Source organism: Rattus norvegicus, chromosome 4 (assembly GCF_036323735.1).
Source record: "Rattus norvegicus strain BN/NHsdMcwi chromosome 4, GRCr8, whole genome shotgun sequence".
NCBI lineage: Eukaryota > Metazoa > Chordata > Mammalia > Rodentia > Muridae > Rattus > Rattus norvegicus.
In genome coordinates, this window is record NC_086022.1 from 124,724,202 (window position 1) to 124,751,207 (window position 27,006).

The following is a 27,006-nucleotide window of genomic DNA, read 5'->3' on the forward strand; positions in this document are numbered from 1 at the left end:
TGTCTCTGGCTTTCAGATTGTTTTTTTTTTCTTTTTTCTTTCTTTCTTTCTTTCTTTTTTTTTTTTTTTTTTTAGTTTGTCTTATTTTTGAGATGGAATCTTGCTATGCACCCCTGGAACTTTCTATGATGCCCATGGAACTTACTAGGCTGGCCATGAATTCAAGGCAATCCTCCTACCTCAGCCTCTTGAATTCCAAGATTTACAAGCTTGTGCCACCATCCCTGGGTTTAAATAGGAGTTTTTTTCTCTTATGACCCTGGTCATATTGCATTAACAGGAAAATCATGAAACTATACTAGAGGTCTATAGTATACTATATACTAGGCAATCTTCACAGTACATGATGTTCTTGCTGGCATGGAACACTATTTCAGAGTCTAGGGAGAGCAGGAAGAGCTGGTCCTATGAAGGAGTCCAGAGGGGAAGGACTTGAAGGGTTCAGAGAGGAAGAGCTTATAGGATCATGGGGCCATGCAGAGTTCTCATGCAGAGAAGGGATGTGTAGGCATCAGAGCAGTTGAAACCAGCAGGTGAGGACTGTATACTTCTGGGGCTGAGTGGCCGGACCCATGCACAGCCTGCTGCAATCAGATGGTCACAGGAACAAATCCCTGCCCCAGGTCTTCTACGTCTCCCTAGCGAGGCTTCACACTGTCATGGTCGGCAGTGGCACTGTTGAGGACAGTAACAGCATGATGAAAGCCACATTCTGAGCCTGTCTGCTAGTGTGTTGACCCAACATCTTCATCTCCCAATGACAGTTCATTCTCAAGGGCATTTTGTCCAGTCCAGCTCTAGGCTGGTCTACCATCAGATACAGCCCTTGTCCCCAAGGGAGACAAGTGACGAGTACAGCTTCAGGAAGTCTGCCTGCTCTGTAACTCAGCCCTTCCAGAGAGCCACAGGCTGCAGCCTGGTGAGGTTTAACCTGGGAGAGAACTGGAATGGCCTAGAACAGACTGCATGGTTCACTTCCATGAGGATACGTGTGGTGGTTCTGAAGAAGACCAACAAAGGGTGCTCTGGGAATTGGACCCTCAGGGAGTTCAGCATATTGAGTAGATACATCCTGGGTCAGGAAATGAGAAACCACACAAGCCAGCCTCACACATCGCGTTAACCAATGTGGAGGATGGGCAGTTTGTCTTGAGCCTCTTAGATACCTTGGGACTGAGCTATCTTCATTCTTCTTCACTCTCTTCCCTGTATGTTGCTCTCGGCCCCTGGTAATTCCTATTAGCCATCTCCCCTCTAGCTCAGTGAGAGCCCTGAGCCTCAGCATTTGCTGACACAGACATGATGGACATGGCTCAACACTCCTGGCCCCTCATTTAAGTCCCTCAGCGGCAACTTCAAGAGGAGTTCATTAGGGGTTTTTGGGGAAGCTGTGTCCAGACAGGACAAGCCTGGTCACATTATCTGGAGACCAAGCCCTGCTGACCAGAATAGAATGACCAGAAAAAGTGACACTGTAAGTGAGGTTCAGGATTTATGGGATCTCCCAGAGGACTCCAGGCTCAGTGATACTTTGGTTGGGCCTTCCTCACAGTGCAGATGGCAGTCACCTACCTCCCCCACCACAAAGCAATAGGGTGGCTCTCAAGTCTTTGAACAGCACAGATGCAAACCCTGATGCTTAACCCTTTAAAAAACCCAGAGGCTTTAAAACGTGCTGGAGAGGTCACTCCACACCAGGCAGCTGGGGACAATGATGGCACATTAGGGTGAACTTTATTTTCACATTACAACTCACTTGGGAGCTTCAAAAAATACAAATCCACAACTTCACTGTTGTCCCTGGAAAGCCCTTTGTGATGTTACCAGCTGCCTCCCCTAAGGTATCCCATCTGTCACCAGTTCCACAGACAACCAGATTAACTCAGGTAACTAGTGAAGGCCCTAAGTGTATCCTGACAGTGGTAAACAGAAGTGTATACTCAGGGCCTCTGCCTCTTCTTATCTCCCCTCTCCTCAGTCAAGGACCACAGTGCCTCAATGCCATAGCTGAGTAACAGGCAACGAGGGACACAGTACACTAGTAGTTTATGCTTTCCAAGCAGGCCCAGGCACATCCTATGAAGACGTCCCTATCTGTAAAACAACACAGGGTCATCACCCTGACACGATAACCTTTAGAGTTAGGAACGCAGAGAAAGACTGTGTATGCTTAGAAGCCTGATCCCCGAGAACCCACCCACTACCCTCAGCTTGTCTCTAGGACACATGGAAGGCAGCATGGGAGCAGCCCAGAGCTGGCTAGCCATGAGAGTGCAGGACACTGGAAAGAGGGAGGCCCGGCTCCACCCCACCAGGTAAATCAGGCCGCCTTTTGAGTTTGTTCCTGAGTGGTGTCCCTTCAAAAAGAGTGAGAGTGTATATCTAACAGCCGTGTCTTTTTCAGAACAATCTCAAGGTCACGGTTAACTTACCACTGGCTCAGAAGAGGGTGAAAAAGAAAGCCGGCATATTTAATGTTACCACTCCAACTATTTGCCAACAGTAACACTGGTATATTTTGTCAATGTACAATACAGAGAGCACAGCCCCTCATGACTGGTGCCAGGTCACATGCAGCACAGTTCCTCTTCCCTGTCAGACAGTGTCTTTAACTAAGGACAGACAGTACGTGGAGCGTAAGCAAGGGATTCGGGCACTGTGAAGCGGGCAGCTCCTCGCCAGCTGGCCCCAGTCAGATACACTATGGTGGTCAGTTCTTTCTGTGCAGATGACAAGGGAAAGATGAACCATGCTGACAGAGGATGGGGCAGGCGGGTCGAGCCACTGTGAGTCAGAAGGCTGACCTCCACGTTGCAGGATTTGCTCTCTGCAGGGATACAAAGTGCTCAGTTTGCAGATCTGCTGGTACGTGACCTCGATGATGACGACATGAAGGGGAGGGAGATGGGTGACCCAAGCAGGCCAGCAGAGTGATGATGGGCCAGAGAGGGCTCCTGATCTCTCTTGTGGTTGGGCAGGCCCCGGTGGCTCATGAGGTCCTAGACGCAGCCCACGGTCAGGCGGCAGCTCCTTCCATTCTGAAAGGGCCTCCGCGCAGGCAGAGACCACAGGCAGTCCTCAGGTCCTAGGCTTAGGAGCACAGCACTGGAGGCTGTGATGGCTGGAAGGGCTGAAACTGTAAAGTACAGCCCATGGGTGACTCAGGCACAGGAACATGGGCAGCATGTGGCCCCAGGGGAGTGCATGGTGTCACACATGGAAGCAACGAGAACACAGCTGGGGCATGTGGGGCCTGGCAGCTCACTGGACCATGAGAGCAGTGGGGGCTTCACCTGGCCAGGGCCAAGCACTCATTGGCCAGGTGCAATGATGACACAGGGGTCACGAGCACATGGCTGCATGGAATTACAGTGATTGCTGTTGCCACTCAGAACACAACACGGGGACACACACACCGCCCTGGGCCGCCCAGCGCTCACGCCACCCGCCTGCTGGGGCTGGGAACTGGATGAGGGAGTTATGGAAGATGAGTGGTCATTGTGTTGGGATGGAATCCCTCTGCCAAGTGTGCCCTGGGAGGATTGTGGGAGGGGGGAGGATCGTGGCTCACCATGTACAGAGGGAAGGAATGTAGAGCATGGAAGATCAAAGTTATGGCAGCCAGTAGAAAGTGTCTAGGGATCTGTGGGGCTGAGATCTGAGACAGCCAGCTCTAGACTGGTTGCCCCAAGTACTAGGGTAGAGTTGACTGCACTTTGCCTAGTTGCTTACTGGAGATAACAGCAGTTATAATACTGGTTACTTAGAATAGTACTCTGTTAATAAAATAGGGGGCTATACAGAGCAGAGTGGGGTATTAGACAGTCAGGTGCTGTGTTACTTGGCACAGTGAGTCATGAGCATGTAAGGTTTCAGCCAGGCTAGGGGGAGTCTCTTCGTATGAAAATATGGAAGGATCTGGGTTTGTTCTAGTGGGGTTTTTGGTCTACTCACACATTTATCTAGACTGACTTCCTGTCACTTAAGTGGCAGTCCTTAGGAGGTCCCTAGTGCTAGCTTTGTGGATGAAATGCTTATCTTCCACACACAAACACTACCTATACAGTATGTATATATGTATTTATATATTTATATATTTATATTATATAAAGTTTACTTACGTATTTTCATCACCCATATCAGGTCTACTTATTATTATTATTATTATTGTTTTGCCCACTGCCAATAACAGAACAATAACATAGCCGGTCTGGGGTTGGTTGTTTTGTCTGACTTTTCTATGTTTTCTTTGCTAAGATGGGTTTTCAGATGTGTGTAGAGTCAGGGGCTGAGGGCCTACAGGGTGGGAGGCAGTTCCACTTCTCCTTGGTCAGCGCCATGTCAAGGCCTATGGTGGCTGAGGCCCAGCCTTGGGCTGAGGGAGGACGGGGTGCCAGGGCTAAGCCGGAGTGGGAGCTCTGCTCCATGGAAGGCAAGCCCATGGGCCCACCCAGGCTATGAGGGTAGAGGGAGTGGAAACAGTGGTGCCTTGGGCTGGTCTGAGGCTGGTGCCTGGTAGGCCTTCGTGTGCCTGGTGTGTGGGAGGCGGCTGCCTAGGCTGTCTACACAACTGTGCTGATGCCGCTGGGCTTGGCCTTGCTGCTGGTGGGGGGCGGTGGGGCAGGGGGCTGCCCATGGTGATGCGCTGAGTGCCCTGCATGACCAGGATGAGCTGTGGGCAGAGGCGGGTGGCTGTGTGCATGGGCCCCATATGGGGGGTGCCCGCTGTGTGGGCCATGGTGGTACTGGTGGGTGTGCTGCAGGTGGGGGGGCGGGTGGTAGTGGTGGTGGTGGTGATAGGGCGGGGGGTTCTGCTGCGCATGGCAGTACTGGGCGTGATGCCCATGCAGTGGGCCTTCTGAGGGCCCAGGGTGATGGGCGTGAGGGGGTGCTGGGGGAGGGGCTGAGGGTGGGTGGGCCTGGGGAGGGGGCTTCCCTCTCCTGCTCCCAAACAAAGAACCCAGGAGAGAGGAGGAGTTAGGCACGGGCTGGGGGGGGCGAGATGGGCACTCTCGTGTTGAGGTCGCTCTCCGGCGCATGTGAGGACTGCTAATGATGGAGCCCTAAAAAGGAAATTCATAGAAACCAAAATTAAAAGATCTCAAAGCACACAGGCCAGACCAAGTTTTTTCCAAATTCAGAAGTCACCCACTGAACTGCTAGGCCTGAGGGTAGGAAGGATGCGGGCTCGGCCTGTGAAGGGGCAGCTGGGGGCTGGTCCTGATGGAGGCCAGGGGCATCTCCTTTCTGTCAGACAGCACGAGGCTGCTTCTGCTCATACTGTGCTACTGCCAGACTGAGACTCAGCCCACATGACAGTAGGTAGGGTGTTGTGAGCATGTGAGGTCAAGGAGGGATAGCGAGTGTGGAAAAGGAATAAACCTGGTTCCTAGGAAGTTGGGCCTTACGCTCTCCTGGGACCTCTGCCCATGTGGGGATCTAGAGGTGTCTGGGGAAGGTGGTATCAGACAGGTAGGACCCTATAACCTTATCCTTGGGGGTAGGGGTGGGGAGCATGGCCTAGGTCTTTCCTTGCAGCTGCCTGTTACAAACCCAGGAGGAGTAAAGTCTGAAGGCCGAGTCAAGGTGTGGGCGGCAGGGAGCAATGGGGGGACTGATGAGAGCTCATGAAATCCACACTGACTCTTCCTTCCTCTCAAAAACTCCTCCTGTGAGCTAGCTAAGCGATTCCATTGTGTCCTGACCCCAAACACACAGCCAGTAAAACTCCAGGAAGGAAGCGATGGATGGCGGAGCACAGGGACAGGCGAGTGGGGCTTACATCCCACAGTGAGAGCTGAGGATGAGTGAGGGGCGGGTGGCGCTGCGCCCGCCCCGGGCAGGACCTGAAAGCCAAGACGTTCTTCATGCTCAGGGACCACAGGGAACAGGGGTTAAGTGGAATGAGAACACAAAATCCACACCCTCCCTCTCCCCAACCCTTGGGTCAGAACAAGCAGTGAGAGGCATGGATGCTTCTAGGCAGAGAAGCTGCATGCAGGGCGGAGGCAGGCAGGGCGGGAGGGCCAAGTCTGTGTCTCTGCAGGAAGGGAAGGGAAGAGCAAAAAAAGACAACATAGAAACCAAGGGTGGGTGACACAGGATGGCCAGCTGGACCGGTGCTTCCTACTTACTTCCACATTGCTCTCTAGCGATCCCGCACTGCTGCGACGCCCTCGCTTCCCTGCCCAGAACATGCAATACCAGAGGTTAGACACGCACACCAGGCCTGGTGCCACTGCCACCTGCTGCTGCCGCTGCCACTGCCCAGAGCTGGGGCTGGCCCATGTGTCTGCCGGGTAAGGGGCTCGAATGGGCTCAGTGGGGAGGCTGGCAGCAGTGCAGTGAGGAGTTTTAAAAACAATGGCGTGAACGAACACTCGGCAAAAGGGAGAAGATGTTTTTAAAACTAGGTCCAACTTTGTAATGCTTATCCTCAACTGTGGTTTTGGGGGAGAGGGTCTGAGGTGGGGATGTGTGTGTGCCATCACCTCAGACTTCTGCCTGCTCACCTGACTCAGTGCCACCAGCCTCAGATGGGGTCTGGGGGTACAGCTTCTACAACAGCACAAGGCCCCATGAACCCCTGTGGATTTCATATATATATATATGCATATCCACATGCATGTCCACATATATATATTCCCCTCCTTGCTTTTCGGGGTGGAGCAGTTGGTCAAGGGGAAGCTGAGATTTGGGCCCCTTGTCCTCTGGGGCTGTGGTTTGGTTTGTGCAGTGCCCTGGCTCCTGAGTCTAGCTCCCCTACCCAGAATACTGCAATGTTTTCTAAGTTCAAAAGTATCTCCAAGGACACAGCACATAGCAGGTACTCATCAGAGGATGCTGTCTATGTCAAAGGGAGCTTGGCTCTTCCAGTAGCCCACTTGTGCCTTAATGGTCCCTTCAGAAGCCTCTCCTTGACTTCTTGTATGAGAGTGCAGAGGCACGGCGCTGCGCTCCCTTCTGGATCCTCCAAGAGCTTCTGTGGGTGTGGCACTAGCTATGAGTTGAGCACCATGGTGTAAGTGTCAGAGGGAAGCATCATGGCAGAGACTCTTGGTGGGCACTGGAAGATGAAGAGGCTGCTGTGTGCCTCTCAGGAGGCCATGGCTTATCATTAGGGCCCTGAAAGCTGCTGCCCCTCAAAGGAGACTGCACAAAGTATCAGGTGGACACAACTATGGGTCTTTCAGCCTTGCCGTGACCACTGAGAGGACCAGTGTGACAAGCAGATGTGGAGGAGGAGATCTAGTTCCTTCTTTGCTTGTTGTCCCCTAGTCCCAGATCATGGGAGAATCTGAGTCAGAGGGAATACACTGCACCATGTAGACATCAGCTGCTGGGCTTCCTGGGGAGATGGCCCCTTCATTTGGTGAGAAGAAAGGTTGCTTCCCCATTTGCAGGCATAAAAGAGGGTAACCAGTGAAGTCCAGGGACATGGCAAAGGTAGACTCCGAGCTGCAAAGGATACACTCACTACTGCTTAGGCTCTTGGCCTCAGTTTCTCCATCTGTGAGATGGGTATATCCTCCCTCCAAACTGGTCTTGGGTGGCCAGGACAGTATTGCATCACATAGACATGATGCATGCCCCCTCTCTGCTGTCATTTTTCAAACAAGCTCTCAAACCCCTCATGCTTGGGGCTCTCCAGAAAATACCAGATGGCTTATATCCTGCAGCCCAAACTGGAGCAGAGAGAAATGATACTGCCCAGTGGGAGCTGTAGTTTCTTCAGTTTTATCTTCTCCACTTCTCAGCTTTCTCCACAATCAATCATAGAGCTAGGTGTTCACTGCTGCACCTCACAACCTGTTCAAACATTCAGGCCAATGAGAGCAAGGCATGCTGGGTGCATAGGCTCACCCCCTGGTCTGCATGGTTCACCTGAATGGTATCATATGGTCCTCAAAGACTCGGCTGCACTTCAGAGATAAGATGAGCTCTCCTTCTTGGACTCTGGCCCTCAAGCCTCACTCACTGTTGAGGACAATGCATTGAGTTGTCATGGTAGCTCTGGAAACAGAGCAGGGACTGCCTGCTCGAGGATGGTAGCCGAGTAACGGCATAGGCTTCAGACGCTGACTCCGGAACCCATGCTGCCCGCATGCAGTCTCTGCTGCCTGAACACTGTGCAGCAGGAGGTGATACAGCTGTTCAACACCACCAGTCCTCATAGATGGACTGCCCTGGTATAAGATACGAAGCCTCTGGGATTCCGGGGGTGACCTCTCTCGGGGAACTTGGTGCTTGTCAATAGCTGGGGAGGCCAGGCTGGACATGGCTACTACAGTGTCTGCCATGACAGGCTCTGGCTCTTGTGGCCAAGGTAAGAGGGCAGGCCTAGAGCTGGGGCTCCTTGCCTCTCCCAAAGGGAGGTGTCTGTGGATGAGCTTTCCTGTGAGCCATCATCCCAGGTTCTTGCTGGGCTCAGGCCTTGCCCATGGTGGATGGGCTACTGTAGATCAGAGGTAGCTGCTCTCAGGGTACCCTGCCCGACAAAGGCCTGCATCTTCATGACAGTGCACCTGACTTAGTCATCACCTCAGACAGCACAGTGGCAGCTGTGGAGAGTGAGGAAGATTTGGCTGCGTGTTGGGAGCTCATTGCCCAGGTCAAGTACCCTGCCTCTCCAGGTGCCCTGCCAACGCCTTCTGGGTCAGCTGCTGCTTCACTGGGCATCACAGGTGGTCTTGGTCTGGACTCAGATGCCTGGGACCCCTCCTGAGCGTTTTATCTCTGGAAGCCTTGTCTTTGTAATTCAGAGAGCAGCTGCATCAAGGTGCTCCTTGCAGGGATGCAGCCAGGGCATCCCTGAGCCTGCTGCCCTGGGCCTCAGTCACAGCAGGACCACTGCACAGACTCAAACCACCCCAGGGCCCAAGCAGTTGAGTGACATGGCTGGGTTGAACAGGACACTGGGGAGCTAGTGGTTCTCAACCAGGAGTGATATGACGTGACACCTGGCATTTCTGGAGATGCAACAGGTTGTCAAAACTGGGTGAGTGCTGCTGGCCTCAGTGAACCCAGGCACAGTGCAATGGCAGGCAGTTATTTGACCCAGAGTGTCTCCAGTGTCCAGGTTGAGAAGCCCTCGCTTAAACCCTCATGCTGGTGGTGAGTGTCAGATTCTCACTATGAAAAAAAAAATGACAAAAGCAAAGAAAACTCAGAGAAGGAGAAAACAATTCCTGAGAAATGAGAAAGCAGTATGAGGCAGAGCTGTGGTGAGAGGGCAGGCAGGGAGTGCTGGGCAGGCTCTGAGGGCCCCACAATAAGCCCAGATCACACTGCTCCGTGCATACTGACTGGCTACACACTTGTGACAGTGTCTGTTTCCTCTCCAAGGCTGGATGGGACCACTGAAAGCAGCTTCCTCAGCCTCACAGTACTCTCTATCTATAAGAAATCTAGGAGGCTTGAGGGTTCCTGCTTTCTGGGGTTAAGTGGCTGGCACCAAATTAAACCACAGAAACAAGGAAACGTCACTGACAGTGAACAGCTTCTAACATGGTTATCCCCATACACTGGAGCTAGTCACACCTACTGCAGCAGTGGCTTTGGGGTAACAGAGGCCTGGAATTCTCAGGAATGGAGCTCTAGAGGAAGCAAAACCAAGACAGTGAGTGGCAAAAGGCAGTTCCCAGCGGCTCAGTAGGCTTCACTCCATTTCATTCATTAGCATAGAACACACAGCAGCAGAGAGCACTTGGGATGCACCAGCCTGACGCTCTTAGCCTTAGAGCAGTTGGTACAGGGGAAAGCGATAAGGACTCTAGGAGAAGTGGGGAAGTGGGGTGCCATCCCTGGCTGTCTCGCACAGACTGTCCCCTGGACACTTCTGTGTTCCGCTACCATCCTGGAGTGCTCATGGACTTCTAAGAGCATTGTGTCCACACCCGAGCAGCCCTTTCCAGGCAGCACCATGACTGCCTGTACACCAGGCTCAGTCCTGCATGCACCAGCTGGGAGGGTGTTTCTCAGCCCAGCTCTTACCCGCTTCTGAGAGGTCTCTCAGTGAGCTGCTGAGGGCGCTGCGCTTGAGGCCCTCGCCACTGGCATAGCTGTCATCCAGGCAAGCTCTGCTCAGTGTCCCGTTGCCTGACTCCTTTTTGAGGCTGGAACATTGTGACATGCTGGGCCGCACGACACCTTTCTGCTTCTCGAGCTCCGCTGCAACAGAGCAGGTGGAACAGTGAGAGGCAGTGGCCACTGTCCTGGGCCCCAGCTCCGGGGAAGAGGAGGGAGACTCCTGGGAAAGTGGGGGTATGATGGCATCCTGGACAAGAAATGAACTCTGGGCAGTGCCTAGAGACCAGGCTGCCTGTGATAGTGAAAACCAGCGCTTGGGGCTCAGGAAGGCTGCAGGTTAGCCTGGATGGGGAGAAGAGTGCCCCACACCTCCCATCTACAGAGAAAGAGGTGGGGACAGTGTAAAGACCTAAAGCCAGGACCCTAGTGGTTACTGGGCCAGGAGGAGGATAAGGATTGAATGGCATAAGCCAACTCCACAGTGACCAGAAACAAGGACCAGGCTAAGACAAGCAGTGTGCTAAGGGGAAGGATGAGGGCTCCCCAAGCCCATGGTAGGGGAAGGGGTGGCATGGGGGAGAGAAAGACCTGGATATCTCATTGCTAGGCCTCAAGGAGTTCTAGCATCAACCACTTCTGAACATTGTCATTGCCATGAGACAGAGGCTCCCTGAAAAGACCTCTTGGGCCTTATGTGCTATGGAGTGCTTCTCTGTGTCTTGTTTGGGACTTACACTCTATCCGGTGTTTCTCCATCTCTTGCACTTCAGCGACAGACTCCCGTAGGTCATCAGTGAACTTCTTCCGGTCCTGAGGATTGGGAGCGTTGAAGTTTATTAGCACTTTGATATCTGCTCCAGGGACAGCAGACGTCAGCCGGATGCCATTGGGGTAGTCTGCAGGGGAGGAGAGCAGGGCTGTGGAGTCAGCAGTCACTGGCCAGGAATAAGTCTGATATGCACTATGATGGACGCTGAGGCAGGCTCTGCAGAGGCAAAACCATAAGCATGGCCTCTTCATAACATGGGCAACAGCCTAGCATGAAGCCTGTGGCCCCTGCCAGGCACTAAGTCCTGGAGGACAGTGGCATCCTCAGCTTAAAGGGTAGGCAGTGCTGTGCCCAGATTACAGAGCAGGAGTTCGTCCCAGGGTAATGAACTCTCAGCTTCTGCATGTCACTGGATGACTCACTGAATGCTTCTCTTGGACATGTCATAGATGTACTCACTTCTGCCTGTTCAAACCCTGGTCCTCAGCAAAGTACCATTCTACTTGTCTAGTCTGAGAGGGAAGGAGCGTATACCCAGAAGGCTTGCACCCCAGCTGAAGGTGACAGGGCCGAGGAAAGAAACATTCCTTGTCATACCCGACAGGTCCTAGGGACTCACACTGGTTCTCGAAGAGCAGGACCTGCATGCCGTAGAGGGAGAAGGACTGCCGGAAGCTGTACGTCACCGAGTTCTTCTTCTTCTGGAAGATCTTGGTGACCTAGGGCAGCAGACCTGGAGCTGAGCTGCAGTGCTGGTGGTATGGAGGCTGAGGTTCCCATGCCATTTGGCTGGCACCAAAGTCCAAAACACTGGGGATAGGCACCTAAGGCAGGATGGTGCTGACCAGAGGTCAGGGCTTGCTTTTAGGGACTGCTCCTAAGAGCAAAGCTGTCGTCTCCAGGATAACAGATAGCTAGAAAGCCCATCACATGTGAGAGGCTCATGAGGACACTCAGGGCTGGGGTAATTTGTTCAAGGGTTTGAACCTTCATGTCTGAGTGAGGTCTCTGCCCTTCAAAGCAGGCACTGTTACCAAAGAGACCAGATGCCAGCCAGTGCGGTAATTGTACTGGTTACCTTATGACATGATGACACACTAGAGTCAATATTAGAGTGGCAAGTCTCTACTGGAAGGCAAATCAATGGGGCATTTTCTTGATTGAGGTGGGTGGTGCCACCCCTGGGCCAGTGGGCCTGGGTTGTATAAGAAATCAAACTGAGGAAGTCAGTAAGTATCACTTCTTTGTTTTGGTGCCTGTCCTTCCTTCATGACAGACTGACCATAAGCTAAGCTGAACCCTTTCCTCATCAAGTTGCTTTTAATCATAGTGTTTTTCACAGCAACAGAACGCAAACAGAGCGGGGGTGGGGGGCACTTTCCTGCCAGCTTGGGAGTGCATAACCTGTTGAGCAGGGCAGAGTCCTATTGTGCCAAGTGGCAGTGATACACACTTGGGAATGACACATGTAGGTTCCCTCAAAGTCTTAGAGTTTTATGAGGCAGCAGAATGGGCCCAGATATCTAAGGCTCTCTGGAGTCAGGGCCCCCTGGCTGTACATGGGGCAAGGAACACTCCTGTTCATGGCTATGAGTTAAGATTCTCTCCAACTCAGATCTGGGCCACAGCCCTTGCTGAGGCATGGGCATATGGATACCTGGGTCCCCACGTCCCCACACCCGCACACCCCCACACCCTCCACATACCACCAGGAGGTCATTGAACAGGAAGATCTCTCGCTGGTGCAGTCCCAGCTTCTGGGGTTTGTTGGGGTCAGGAACTTCAAAAAGCCGGCAGTAGCAGACCAGTCGTCGATGGGGAAGAGAGAGCACCTGCGCAGGGAAAGACACCTGACTATGGTCACCTGTTCCCAGGGCACTCTGAGATTCTCGACCTCTGCTCTCTGGGCAGGACTTAGGTTGCATCTGCCATGCCCCCTTCCCGTGTGTTCAGCTGGCTCCTTAACATGTCACAGAGAACTCAGTGTCAGCGAGGAAACCATGCGCTCTGACTGCCCCCCAACACCTTTATCAGCTCTCTTTCTGCAGAGTCCTCCCTAGACGAGAAGACTGGCGCTCTCTTTCTGCAGTCCTCCCAGAGTCCTCCCTAGACGAGAAGACTGGAGCACGTAGAATTTAGAGTAGCAGTTGCTGCAGGACACTCTGATTTGAATCCCAGGGACACTTACTCAAACCCTACTTCTCTGGTGCCTTCTGATGCTGCTACCCTGAGCCACTCTGGGGATCTGGCCAGGGCCCTGTCATGTGCTTTGCACACATGCTGCTACAAGTATTGCCATTGGTTTACAGGAGTACCCCACAACTGCACCACAGCCAATCTATCACCCTGCACACCAAACTGTAAGCCAGTATTCTGTGGCAGAGGGAGCAAGCCATCAGCAAGGTCCAGCTTTGCTCTGTGGAAGTCCTGGCTCTAGCAGGATACAGGTGGTTTGGTAGTCAACCCTTTAGGCCTGCTCATAGGAAGTCAGTCAGTTGCCAGCTGCTTGGTGGAGCTGGTAGGTTTAGGACTTCATTTTGAAGACTGAGGGTAGACAGTATGGGCAATCTGGCTTGCTCAAGTAGCTCAGTGTGAGGGAAGATAGAAGTCTAGGCTGCAGGGGTGTGTGTGTGTGTGTGGTGTCCTGAGAGGACTGAGGACAGGTAGCTGAGCATACTGGAGACTGCCAGGCATGTACCTGCTTGTATACTCTGGGATGTGGGTAGCTGGGGTAGTAGAAGTATGAAGTGTGAGGGACAGGGACAGAGCTAGGGCAGAGCAAAGGATAATGGAGATGGGTGGAGGAGGCATAAATGTCCTCTTGGGCACATTGTCTATGTCTGGGGTAAGCAGGGTACCCACAGGTAGAGCCACGGCCCCATCTGCTTGGCTTGCCACCATCACCTTCGTTGTATGGCTAAGATCTCAGGACCCACAAAGGTGTGAGGCTGGGTAGCTGTGACATTGAGATAAGGCTCTCTCTGGAAATGAACTTGGACTCTGTAGCAGCCTGAGGCATGGCAGAAGAACTGTAGATGGGGCATCAGAAGAGCAGAGAAGTACTCACACAGCCAAGACCATGATGCAAGGATCCAATCTATAGGAAAAGACAACACACAAGAAGTGAACTGATGTTCCCAAAGGTGGTTCCCCCCACCCTCCGCAACACCTGCTCTCTCTTCAGCCATCAGGGTGCCCAGGAGTACTGCCCAAAAGAGGTTCTGGTTTGCTGTGGTCTCTTGGAGGATCTAAGGGCATCCCTAGGCCATTGTGGGGCAGGAAACAGACCACATTTCACTGTGGCCCATTAGTCACTTGCGGCCTAATGTTCTCAGGTAAGCAGATGCAAGAGCTTAGAAAAGCTCCAGCCCAGGCTTGGGAGGGCCCTTCCAGTGGTGGAAGAGCTAACCTAGGCTTAGACTGAGGGGTAGAGGACCAGGCCCACTGCATACCGGCTTTTTGCCCACGATGAGCTTCTCAACCTTCTGCACCTGGGACACGTGGTCCTCGTTGGTCTTCAGTTCTCGCTTACGGATCCGCTCATAGATCCCAATTAGTGTCTCCCGGGGAATGTCTTCACCGTCATCAACACCTGGCCAAGACAGGTGGTCAGACATGAGAGTGGCTGGGGTTTGGGCAGCTGTGGTTCCATGTAGCCTTGGGCCCCCCCAGGCAGACTAGCTGGAACCAGCAGACAAACATCCTCCTGGTTATCAGCAGAGCCACAGCCCTTCCAGGGCCCCAGTTATGGGTCCCCCTTAAGTTCTCCCGCCTGAGCCAGCAGGTCACAGAACAGGGCTGTGCCACCTTCTATAAACCATGTCCACAGGCCTGTGTAAGTATATCTCACAAATGAAGCAAAGGCCTGTGACATGGCTACAATGGTCCCAACTCCACAGATGAGGCTAGAGGAGTATGATTCTCAACCTTCCTAATGCTGCGATCTTTTCATACAGTTCCTCGTGTTGTGATGAGCCCCCAACCATAAATTCATTGTGTTGCTACTTCATAACTAATCATGCTACTGTTGTGAATCATAATGTTAATATCGGACATGCAGGATATCTGATGTGACCCCTTCAGGAGGTGTGACCTACAGGTTGAGAACCACTGGCCTAGGGTGTACATAGGCTATGTGAGCTGAAGTGTGAGTCTGGCTCTGAGGCACTTGGAGCTAAGCCATATCTATTTATGTCCCTTCCCAGCTCATAACTATAGGTAAGTGACCCAGTCTCCTGTGTTTGGTGTCCTCCTTTGTATAGCAGGTCACCAAGAGCATCCTTGATACATGGGCTTGTCACAGAGAAATGACAGAGACTCATGGTCTATCTAAGCAACCTCCATGGAGCTGTGGTCACCTGTGGTGTTGCCATCCCATGGCAGAGGTCTAGGACAGCTGTAACTGGACCATTATAGCCATAAGCACATATAACCACCTTTTTTATTACAGTGGAAATTTGAGGGTGGGGAGGGTATGGAAACCCTCAGGAGAGCAGGTTCCCTGTAGCAAACAGCCTCTCAGGCTGCACAGGACTGGAGCCTTCCAGACTCCATGGGCACCAGACACACATATGGTATATAAACACAGGTTCAGGACATACACACATATAATAAAGTGGGAGGCTGGAGATATGGCATAGGGGTTGAGAGCACCAATTGTTCTTCCAGAGGACCCAGGTTCAGTTCCCAGCACCTACCTAGTGGTTTACAGCTGTCTGTAACTCAATGCATGTCGTGCACATAAAAATGAATATATTTTAAAAACAATGAACAACCCCCCCCACCCCCGACATTAGACCATCACACAGAATAAAGCCATTACCTGTAAATTCCTAGTTTCCCTCTGTCCTTTCCCAAAGCCTTGTTCAGCCAACTTCCCTGGTCTTTCTCAGAAGCCACACAGGTAGGTTGCAGGCAACCTTTCACATTGGTTGCTTTCTCTTAACATATGATCCATATCTCCCCCAGAGGACAGCTGGTTTCCGTGTGCTGACCAGCAATCCTCTGTGTGGATGCTCCTGCGTCCACCCTGTCATTATGGCTCCTTGCTACTCCTTGTGTGGTTGTGAGGCAAGGTGCTCTAAGGCTGAGCTGGAGAGGTGGCTTAGCGGTTTAGAACCCTGGCTGCTCTTGCAGAGGACTTGGGTTGGATTCCCAGCACCCACATGGTAGTTCGCAGTCAGCTGGAACTCCATTGCCAGGAGATCTGATACCCTCATCTGACCTCTGTGGGCATCAAGCATACATGAGGCGAGCGCACACACGCACGCACATGCACACACACACAAACCATTAATATATACGAAATAAATCTAAAGCTATGTTGCATGATGACCAAGAAAGGTGTTCAGTGCCTGTGTAAGTGAGATGGCTGCTTTATCTAACTCTTCTGGTGATGTACGACGTCCATTTAAAGTGGAAAATCTGAAAATTTTAGCTCAAGGGAAAGACTCTAAGCTGATAATAAAGTCTCCATTGCCATATATATATATAAGGCAGCACTTGTCCACTAGGACTCAACATCCTTGCTTCCTGGACAATATATGGGGTTTCCGACCACTACTTCCACAAGCAAATACCAGGCTGACAGGAATGACACGGGGGGCTCCCTTTCAAAATGTATTCATTACGTAAACCTCCAGAAGGCAGGTCCTTTCTGCCTTGGGGTAAGCAGATACCACCTTCCCTGTGGTGAGGGCATGTGTGGCACAGGCTGCACTCCATCTGTTGAGCATTTGTGTAGCGCTGGGTTCCCTGAACCAGAACCCAGATCTCAGGTACATATGTCACCTCTCAGTGTGTCTAGGTCCTCAGGACAGAAGGAAGCAGGGCTAAACAACAGTGTGTCCTGCTCCTGGCTCACCTCGGAGGTTCTTGACAAAGTCCTCCAGCTTCATTTTGCGCTCTGGCTTGACATTGGGGCTGTACATGTCTGTGTTGAGCAGGATGATGGCGAAGGCCAGGATGAAGATGGTGTCTGGGTTCCGGAACTGTCGCACCACCCCAGGATTGCAGACACAGTACCGCTGGCTGGGAGGACAGGGAGCTGGTCAGGGATCACCTAAGCCTTTACTAGCACTGTCTGTTAGTCAACCCTAACCTTTGGCCCTGCTGCAGCCCCTCCCATCCTTGTCCCAGTGAGAAGGCTGGCTGCCCAGAACAGACCTCCCAGTGCAGCTCCCTGAGACCCAGTTCACCCATGGGAGGGTGGGTATAGGAGGGAAAACTTCAAGGCTATGTCTCTCATTCCCTTGCCTGGAATGGGGATGTTCCAGTAGGCTATCTAGAACCAGAGGGAGGAGGCAAGCTTTCCTTCACCATAGCTTCAGTGCCTGCCTGAGTCCTCTGCTTTACCAGCTGGCACAGTGCTCCACTCACTTGCTCTGTCTCACTGGCCACCACAGCACTTCTGACAGCCTCTCTACTAAGACCTCGTAGAAAGGCAGGGCAGAGCAGATGATAACATCTGTATACAGCACAGCTGCAATTCAGATGTTATATAATAATGGCTGTAATTCAGCCTTCTCCAACCAGGCCCAGTTGAGTGCTGCTCCCTCCAGGAAGCCACCCTGGAGTGGTCCACCTTCTATGCTCTCACTCCTCCTGACCCCACTGCTACAGCTGGGTAAGCAGGGGACAGGAGTCTATACTCAGCCTCAAGTATGGAGGCCCCGACATGGCAGGTCTGCACATTGTCCCAAAGGGAATGACTACAACTTCACTGTCATGTCAGATGATGGGATAAGTGGACCCCTCCATCCTTCCATCCCCTCTCTAATTACTACTGTTTTCCCTACCTCAGGTAGGGGAAGGGAGGCACAGAGAAGTAATAATCTGTGTAAAGTCACACAGCAGGTGGATTTGGTGAGTAGCCCAGGTCACATGGCTTCATAAGCTTGTGTGATGGGTCACCAGGAGATGCTATAAGCCTGGGAATGGGAAACTGACTCCAGAAAGCCAGAGAACCTTGAGACAGTGAGCATTGGAGACAGTGGAGACATTAACCTCTGAGCCTCCGTTTCCTCATCTGAAAAATCAGAATAAAGGTCTATCCTTCCAAAGTACAACTGACAGGAGTCAGTGGTCCAGCCCTGGGACACAGGGAGCCAATTATGCACAGACGCCTTATCCTGCTGTGGCCCTGGACCTCTGCAGTGCCATGAGGAGCATGTCCCTCCACTGATGTGGTATATCCCACTTTACCTCACACATGGCCTGACCTGAATGCCTCGATGAGCCGCTCCACTTTCTGAGCCTCCCCTTGGACTCGGATGTGTGCCTGGAACTTCCGGAGGGCTTCATCTAGCTCCATGGCGGAGAAGTCCATCTCGTCCACAACACAGCTGGAACAGAGATGGATGGCCTGTGAGAGCAGCCAGGCCCATGGAGGTGGCACATCCAGTTTTACCACATGATGGGGCTTGGGCTTCAAAGAGCCAAGGGTCCTTGAATCTATGGGACAGACAGACTGACTCTGGGAAGCCTGCCCCTCAGATTCCCAGGCTTCTGAGGCTTCTGGAGACCCTGAAGTTGTAGGAGGTATATGTTCTGTGCACCAAGGAGCTCAAAGGTGGGGCTGTTCTCCAATAGAGACCAGCACTGCAGTTCATATATCCCATGGGTACACAGTGGCTGGCCCATGAGGAGAGAGCCCTCAGGTGCCTGACCAGGATGTGGGCCCAGGCAGCAGTCTTACTCTCATGTGGAGGGAACATGACTGGCAGGGGCTTCTCAAGAGCCACCTTGGTGACTAAGGCACCCTAGTGTGAAGGACCAGGGAAGGAGAGGAGATAGGCACACTTTTACTTCTCTCTGATGGGACCCGGGAGATACTTCCCAGAATGGCTTGGTGTCCACATCACCTCTGAAAGCAGCTGTAGCTACAAAGCTAGAGTGAACTGTGGCAGCATCATTAGACTGGACTTGTCTCCACTGCTAGATCCATCCTGGAGAGAATATGAGCAATTCAGCTGCCCTCCAGGAGGCCTAGGAGGCGGGCTGGGGGCCTGGCTACTTCCTGAGGCCAGTGCTATTTTCTAATGGGGGAGAACAATGCAAGGATTTCCTGAGAGCAGAAATCCAGTAGGTGGGGGGTGGGTAGTGGGGGCCTACAATGCTGTGGCAATGAATCTGTTTTCCCTGCACCTTGCTCTCCATGCTGGCTAGTGAGAGGAAGAGGAAGAAACACGTGAGGACCATCAGAGAGGTCTGATGCATGCCCTTGGCTTAAGAAGCATCAACCTTCTGCTTCTGCCTGCTCTATGCCAGCCTCTACCAACGCTTTAGTCCTTTGATTTATGTGTCTGGTCATGTCTATGTGCACATATGTGAATGCAGAAAGGGTTTCTGCATGAGTGCATGTGTGGGTGTATTTGCACCCAGGCACACGCCCTCAGACCTTGTGTCCTGTGTGAAAAAGGCATAGTACTGGCCACCCCCCTTACATGGTGAGGCTGGGGCAGCAGTCCTTGCCAAGTTGCCTGAGACCACTGTGCAGGATACCCACTGTAAAACACTAAGACTGGTGACCCTGTTCCATCTCTGCTCCCTAGCTGTTGCTGTCCTCCATGGGGCACAGGACTGAGCACATGGCGGGGATGACCATGTGCACCCTCCCCAGGACTGACTTCTCCTCTGGGCTCAGCATCTCAGTATTTCTGTCAGCTGTGAAATCCTGGAGTCACAGGACTGGGTACAGTCCTAGCAAGGCAGCTGCTCTCAGCACTGCTCCTCCCACTACCTACCTATATATGTCGGGGAAGAGACACTGTGGAGACAGTAAGCCCTGGGCAGCACTACTCATAACAGAAGCAGCAGGAGGATAGGCCCAGGAGCCCCTCCTCTCTGCAGTGTCCCATAGCCCAGTGTCACACACTCTAGCTCTCAGGGCTGTTGGAGTGTGGTTGAGTGCTGCCCACCGGGGAGGTAGGGTTATGGGTTAGGCTTGGGCAGGGCTACTTGTCTGTTTTGGATGAACAGTTGTCAGGTCAAGGTGGTCATGTGTGATGGCAAGAGGCTCTGGGGATGGTGTGGATGGAGGGACTGTGGGAAGGCAGTGGAGTTTATATTAGATCCAGCTGACCGTGTGTACTTGGCAGGGTAGGGATGTATGGATTGGCATGAGGTGTTGTTTTGGGCAAATAAGACTGGGTGGCAGCCGAGGGTGCAGTTGGAGAGGGGTTCAGTTTAGGCAGCTCTGTACATGCCTGGGCTCCCCAACCTCAGATTCACCAATCGTGGGTCCAAAATAGTTGAAAGAAACTAATTTTGTCCATGGACTTGCTTCTGCCAATGCATTCTGCATTCACATATGTGCACATAGACATGACCAGACACATAAATCAAAGGACTAAAGCGTTGGTAGAGGCTGGCATAGAGCAGGCAGAAGCAGAAGGTTGATGCTTCTTAAGCCAAGGGCATGCATCAGACCTCTCTGATGGTCCTCACGTGTTTCTTCCTCTTCCTCTCACTAGCCAGCATGGAGAGCAAGGTGCAGGGAAAACAGATTCACCAAACCTCATGGTATACAGCTGTCCATACAGAGGACTGGTGTCATATGGGGATGATCCGTAATTCTGAGATGTTTGACAAATGGGCATTTTAGGATATGCCCTGAGCATGTTGGGGTTTTGGTCTCTGCAGGGGGGTTTAGGACTCATTCTAGGAAAGCAAGATGTAACTGTAGTCCCAGCAAACAATATGCCTGACACTGTACATGAGTGAATGTAGGTGATGTGGCATGTTGGGAATTCCATGGCTGACAGCATTTTGTGCATGTGGAATGGGGCCCTGACCCCCCAGACTTACTCGAGTACATCACGGTTGAACTGCTTCTGCCGGTTTCCCAGGAACTCACCGATCATCTGGCGGCTGAGGCCCTTGCGCTGCAGCAGGAAGTGGGCCACTCCCACTGGCGTGTCGGGCACGAAGCCGCGCTCAATGAGATACTGGATGCCCTTCTCAGGCTTCCTGGGTGGGATGGACAAGAAGAATGCTCAGTAATGACTGCTTGACCCCTGCAGCAGGGGGAGGGGGTGGGACTTGTAATAGGTATTCCATGTTCTCCCACTCTGTTTATCTACACCAGCCCCTGGCCCTTGTCCCCTTCTCCTATGCGGCATGGATGTTAATTTCAGAGTTCAAAAATGGCATCCTGCCATGTCTGGTTCCAAGCTCTATACTCAACTGCCTATATCCCATGCTAGCACCAAGAGGCCTCTGAGGGTGCTGGAAACATGATTCTCAGAATTACCGACGGACACTTTTGCAAGCTTAAACTATACCACAGTGTCAGATTTGCTGCCTGCTCTTCCACATGGACACTGCTACTGACAAGTGGCAAGTAGGGATCCTAACGCCTGGTCATGATTACTGTGTGCAATCCCTGTGAGGACCCACCTGGATCAATTCAAAGCTGCTCCTACATACAGCTCAGCATGTTACCCTGTGCACACACCACATGCATGCATACACACACACACACACAGACACACAGACACACAGACACACACACACACACACACACACACACACACCGCTCCCACACATCCCACACACACTCAGCTGCATGGCCTGCCTAGGTGTAAGGACAACTAACTCAAAGCTAGGGGTAGGAGGAGCCCCTGAGGGTAAGGGAGCCACACATCTCAGCTGCACCAGAGCCCCAGCTTGACAGTCATTGGCTTTAATAGGCTGGAAAAGCAGCAAGCAGCCTGCAAAGACAACTATGGCCCTTCCCTGATTGGTCCCCTTTCTAACTTTATTGTATATGCACGCATTCATCCAATCTGGGCCTAGCTGACACCCCATAAATCTGGACCTTCCAGGCCGCACAAACAAAGACGAACTGAGAGCTCAATGATGGAGGAAGAGGAAGAGGAGGAGGAAGAGGAAGAAGAGACAGAAGACTGACACAGTAAGGAAGGGGAGTTGCCTAGAGATAGCCTCTGGGACTACAGAAAAAGCTTGTAAGCAGGGGGAGTTACTCCTGCCTTAGCCAGAGAAGTGGGACTCCACCTTTGAGACTTGCTGGAGGCCTGCCCCTGCTCCTCTAGCCAGTGACCTATAGATTTGTACTGTAAAAGGATATCCCACGTTCTCTGTAAACTCTAAATAAATTGTATGTTCTCTCAGCTGGCACTCAAAACCTACTGGAAGCATAGGCATGTAACCCCTGCCATCTCTGCTTGGCAAGCAGAAGTCAAGCTCACTGTAGACCCAGAGGTAAAACACTACAAACTCTTGCCAACCTATGGCTATCAAGAGCATCATCACTCCTGTCCCATCCAGATAGTAAACTTCCACAGCAAAGAGCTTCCTTATTTTCCTTCCTGGGTCTGTACTCCATCCCCTATCCCCACTCCCACCCCTCCTGGAGGGAAGCAGGAGACAGCTGAAGACAGAAAATGGTCTCTACCTACTGACAGCTTCACCAGGACCATCCAGGCCCTGCGAAGAAGTACCTGCTCAGCACTGGGAAGCTTTGTGCTGAGGACACTGTGCTGCAGAAACAGAGCCAGATGCCAGGCCTCACCAGAGGCTGTCGTATGGGCCCTGCTGATGAGGTCAAGACCCTGGGAATGTGTCTGGGGCAGCTCTACTGGGTTAAGTGAACCGCCCATCCTTGCCAGGCTGTGGTCTCACTAGCTAGGTCCTCAGGGGCTCAGGAAACATACAGATCAGACACAGCAGGTACAGAGAGCCTATGCCCTGCTGGCTCCACAGCAGAACATATTATCTTCAACACCTGGCTTGCTGTGTGTGTGGCAATTGAGGATCCAGGGAAGGGAGGGGAGGGCTCTGACTTCCTGTCTGTCTTTGTGTAAGCCTGAGCCCTCAGCTCACTGGCAGTTCACTCACAAGATGACATGAGTGAGTTTGAAAACAGCTGTACAGGTGACTCTCAGGGTATATGTCCTGTTCTGGGCCAGGCTGGCCATTGGATCACAGTGGTTCCCTTTCCCCTCTGTCCACAGTCACTGAGCGCTGTTTAGCACTGAGGTGACCTCTAGAGCCAGCCCAAGCATACCCAGTGGTGTGCCCATTAAATGGTGAGACCAGGCACATTGCCTTATCCTAGTCAGTAGAGGTCTATCCTTCTATTTCCCGGGTAGTACAGAACAAGTACCAGTGTTTACTAGTCCCTTGACAGCAGTGTCCTGGCACAGCTGGTAATAAAGCAGCCCAAGATGATCTGGTCCACTCCCCACCCCAAGATGGGCTGCCCTGCTTTGGCACTCTTACTTCTTTGCCTGTCCCTATATCCCCAGGTCCATTATAGCAGGACTCCTAAACAGGCTCCTCTGCCCAGGGAAGTGGGGATTTCTTTAGGGTGTGAGGCTGTGGCATGTCCTTGAACACATACACTTCAGAGGTTAAGGTGCCAGACACAGAGCCTGCAGTGCGCTGCTGGCATGGCCAAGGGGGCTGGGAGCCTAAGTCCTTGAGTACAGCAGATAGCGCCTTTCAGACTCTCTAGGTAGAGGTCCATGGAGGGGCTGCAGGCTGAGGCCCACAGTTGACTAGCAGTGGGAAACTGGGGGAGGGGAAAGAAAGGATAGTTACATAGCAGGATAAATGGCCAGAGGTCTGCATACTTGGGACAAGATATGTAAGATCCAGTTTTTAAAAGTTCTAGAAGGTTCCCTTGGCTAGTCCAAGGGGATCAGAGCCAGGGCACCACACATTCTACTCAGCCAGGGGTGCTCTAATACACAGTCATTGCACAGAGGAGCAGCAGGGTGGAAGAAAACTTGGTCTCTGCTGGTGTGTGTGTGTGTGTGTGTGTGTGTGTGTGTGTGTGTGTGTGTGTCTGTCTGTCTGTCTGTGAGTCTGTCTGTCTGTGAGTCTGTCTGTCTGTCTGTGTAAGTTTGTGTGTGGTGATCATGGGTCTAGGCAGAAAGGGTCAGACTCATAATCCTTGACAACTACTACTTGTGACCCAGGCCTAGGGTAGGAAGGACTACGGATGTCACAGAATAGAGGAAGCCACAGTTGCTGGGGCTGAGGAGCAGGATTAATGTAAGTCACTTTGAAGGGTGGGTAGACCGAGGGGACAGACTGTGGTAAGCTCCAGAGCCCAAAGACAGTCTCCAAGAGGCTTTCTGCAGGAATGACTACCTCACACTGGCCTCCATGCAGGGGGACAGCCATTTTGCTGGATATCCATGCTGTATAGCCCCTGCTGTGGACAACCTTGCATTTCTTCCCCCACAGTGAGTGAGGTGATCCCTGCCCTTTGTGGACATGGTGGCCTCTATTCAGGCTTCCCTACAGGAAGGAAGCCATAGGCCCAGTTTGATCTTGGAACTGTAAGCAGAGGGGCGTGCCACAGTCCCCTTTAGCTATCTGCCATAGGCCAACCAAGTTCCTACCCTCCAAAACCATGTTTTCCATTGGTGTTTGAGGCAGGGAGGGATCTGGCTATGAAGCCAGATCACTGGAAGCCTGGGATAAATCTCAGTTCTATTTACTGGCCGGGGACCCTGAGGCAAGTTACTTGACCTCTCAGGGACCTTTGTATCCTAGGAATGACTGGGTCACCTGGCAAGAATGAAACAGGAAGTTCAAGCTGGAAGCTTCCATCAGGCTCCTGGGAGCTGTGCAGACTGTAAGGAGGGAACAGGCCAGATCTGAGCAGGACCAGCCAGAGGGACATCACAGCATCCTGGACAAAGTAAAAGTATGGCTTCAATTGCATGGTTGGAGAGACTGGGGCCTTCTGAGGAGGAGCTGCATAGGGACTCGGGAAGGGTCCTGGTGGAGGGAATTGTTCCCTTTAATGACAACAAAATGAGGGGCCAGAGAATCAAGTTACTCAGCTCCAAGGTGCCCAGCAAGGCAGTGCCAGGTCTTTAAATATTCTGTTGTCTTCGGAAGCCTCCAAACCTCCCTGAGCCACCACCAGATGCCACAACGGTAAGTCAGTTCATACTGACAGCAGAGAAAGTGTTGGCTTCTGCTTCTCTGCCTCGCCTGCTTCTGTGTCTAACGTGGAGGTCTTTCTGAAACAGGCAGGAGGCTAGCAGTGAGCCCACTCAGTTCCACCCTGCTGTCTATTTCCAGTTTTGCCATGCCTGCTTCCTCTAAGTCTAAGCTAGCTTTCCTAGACACCATGTTGATTCAGACTCAAGTGGTCTTCCACTGGTCTCTCTGGTCTCCTGTCATTCCGCTACAACCTTCAGTGACAACAGCAGCTATGGGTGGCTCTGAGTGAGATCAAGAATGAGACTGTGAAAGGACCTTACAAAGCATGAATTTTCATCTGCCCCTCCCACAGCCAGCTGCACAGGGCCAAGAAAAACCTCCAAGACTGAGCTGAGCCTGACAGCAGTCACCCACAGTACCTCCTGGGATGGCAGCTGTAGGCCAAGCCTTGGCCCCCTTGTCTCGAATTCTGTCCAAGTCCTAGGAAAAGGGACCCACGCCCATTTTTCAATTGTGCCAAGGCTCAAACATGAATACACTCCAGGTCTCGGACACATCAGTGGTATAGTTGGTCCCCTTCTGCTTGGGGTTTCTGGATTCCTGCCCTCTCTGAGAGCTGTTGACCAGATGTGTAGCTGGGGCCTGGACAGGGGCCTGAAGACACCAGGAAGTGGCACAGGCTCCCTAGCAAGGCCCTCTTAGCTTGCCTCAATTTCTTAGCACTCCTGTTTCATTTTATTTTTCTGGCACTCTCACTGTGGGCCACCATGCAAGCCTCTGCAGACCACTGGAGGGATGCTCTGGACAGAGAGGTATCTCACTTGTTAGGGAGGTAGTAGGACCTATGTGTCCTGGAGGGTTCTCAGAAGGGGTGCAGGCAAAGGTGAGGCCTAACAGGATGGCAGTAGTAAGAGGAAGAGACCTGGGACTTTTGGGAGAGCCCCAGCAGTGGTAGAAGAGTCAACAGGGGGTAGAAAGTAGGAGTGAAGTCAGAGGGGAATGGAGGCTGTTGGACCTTATGGAAAGAGACCCAGTATAGTAGTGGGACTGCTGAGGACCAGTGGGGCCTGGCTCAAACTCCAGAGCCCTCGGGCAAAGCAGTTATAGCCCAGGCAAGGCTGCCAGGGCTTGGGCTCTCAGATCTATCCCTGTAGGTACCCTGGGGTTTGTGACTAAACCTGGAGCTACCAGCCATTCTGAGACCCAGAGCTCTTCCCCTCTTCTACAGAAGAGCCTAAAACTGGAACAAAAGGCTCTAAAACTGACAAACAGGTTCTGGCTTGCTTAACTGGCAAAGTTAGAGCAACTCAGAATCTCCAAGGCGCTCTGACTTGGCATCATGGCTGACTGAAGGAGGAAACTGAGGCTGAGTGCTTGCTTGTTAGGGGCCAAGACAAGCACCAGCCAGGGCCTTGGGGTCTCTTCCACATGGAACCTTACTGGTTCCTGCCAGTGCCATCAGCTAGATCTCAGAGCCAGAGATGCTGCAGCTGTCCCCTCGGGCTCTAGACTGGCCTGGCCTGTTTCACAGCTATGCACCTATCCTGGTCCACAAGTGGCTAGTGCCCCTGGAGAGCCAAGTTAATTTTCATTAGTTTTAATTAATGCACAATCCTAGATTGTGCCTTCCCGTCTTGTCTCGGGCAGTATAAAGGGCTGTCTCTCCAAATTTACCTCCAATCTAGAGGTGGTTCCAGTTTCCCCAGAAGGTTCTCAATGAGTTGATTCTAAAATTCATGAGGACCAGCCATCCATGAAAAGTATGACAAAGGAGGGGGTCCTTGTCTTAAAATATCACTGACACATGAGGGGCTGGGGAGATGGCATTCACACACATATATAAATGGGTACACACACGTGTATCAGCACCTACATACTCATGGCTGCAAACATGCACAGCAGATTTATCAAAGTGTAATGGTTAGGCCTGATAATAAGGGTTGGTATACGGTGCAGCAGTGAACATTTGCTTAGCCTTTGCAAGGCCCTGGGTTCAGTCCCTAGCAGGGCAAAATAATTAGAAGAATAAAAAAGAAAACATAAAAAGAAAAAGCAATTTCAAACGCAAAGGCACTGATGACCACACTAAATAAAATTAAACATTTCCACTAGATAAGAGCAATGCAGTTAAAGCTAATTAGATTCTTCACAGGGTCCTTTTCATTGTGTCCAAATTGTATATCTAGAAGAAAAACCCCAAGGAAAAGACCAGAACAATAAATAGCTGGCAGGGGACATACTTATAATTCTGAAAGAGTCATCCCTTAGAAGGCCTCAGGATG

At 52.0% G+C, this 27,006-nt stretch overlaps 1 protein-coding gene across 18 annotated transcripts in view; it reads right to left on the bottom strand.

The window, feature by feature from the left end:
* Nucleotides 1-1,715: 1,715 nt before the first annotated feature.
* Iqsec1 (IQ motif and Sec7 domain ArfGEF 1) overlaps nucleotides 1,716-27,006 on the bottom strand; it is a 319,435-nt gene continuing 294,144 nt past the window's right edge. For 8 of the 18 annotated variants that reach the window (XM_039108750.2, XM_039108749.2, XM_039108748.2 and 5 more), the window contains 11 exons: nucleotides 20,606-20,767; nucleotides 18,019-18,141; nucleotides 16,662-16,828; nucleotides 14,251-14,390; nucleotides 13,866-13,895; nucleotides 12,505-12,630; nucleotides 11,418-11,517; nucleotides 10,764-10,925; nucleotides 9,994-10,170; nucleotides 6,135-6,184; nucleotides 1,718-5,063 (listed from right to left, as the gene is read on the bottom strand). In XM_039108750.2, the coding sequence (XP_038964678.1) occupies nucleotides 4,563-5,063; nucleotides 6,135-6,184; nucleotides 9,994-10,170; nucleotides 10,764-10,925; nucleotides 11,418-11,517; nucleotides 12,505-12,630; nucleotides 13,866-13,895; nucleotides 14,251-14,390; nucleotides 16,662-16,828; nucleotides 18,019-18,141; nucleotides 20,606-20,767 (1,738 nt within the window). In that variant the 3' untranslated portion in view covers nucleotides 1,718-4,562. Of the gene's footprint in view, nucleotides 5,064-6,134; nucleotides 6,185-9,993; nucleotides 10,171-10,763; nucleotides 10,926-11,417; nucleotides 11,518-12,504; nucleotides 12,631-13,865; nucleotides 13,896-14,250; nucleotides 14,391-16,661; nucleotides 16,829-18,018; nucleotides 18,142-20,605; nucleotides 20,768-27,006 lie in introns of all 18 variants that reach the window. The other 10 variants (XM_039108759.2, XM_063286695.1, XM_063286694.1 and 7 more) reach the window with 4 other exon arrangements.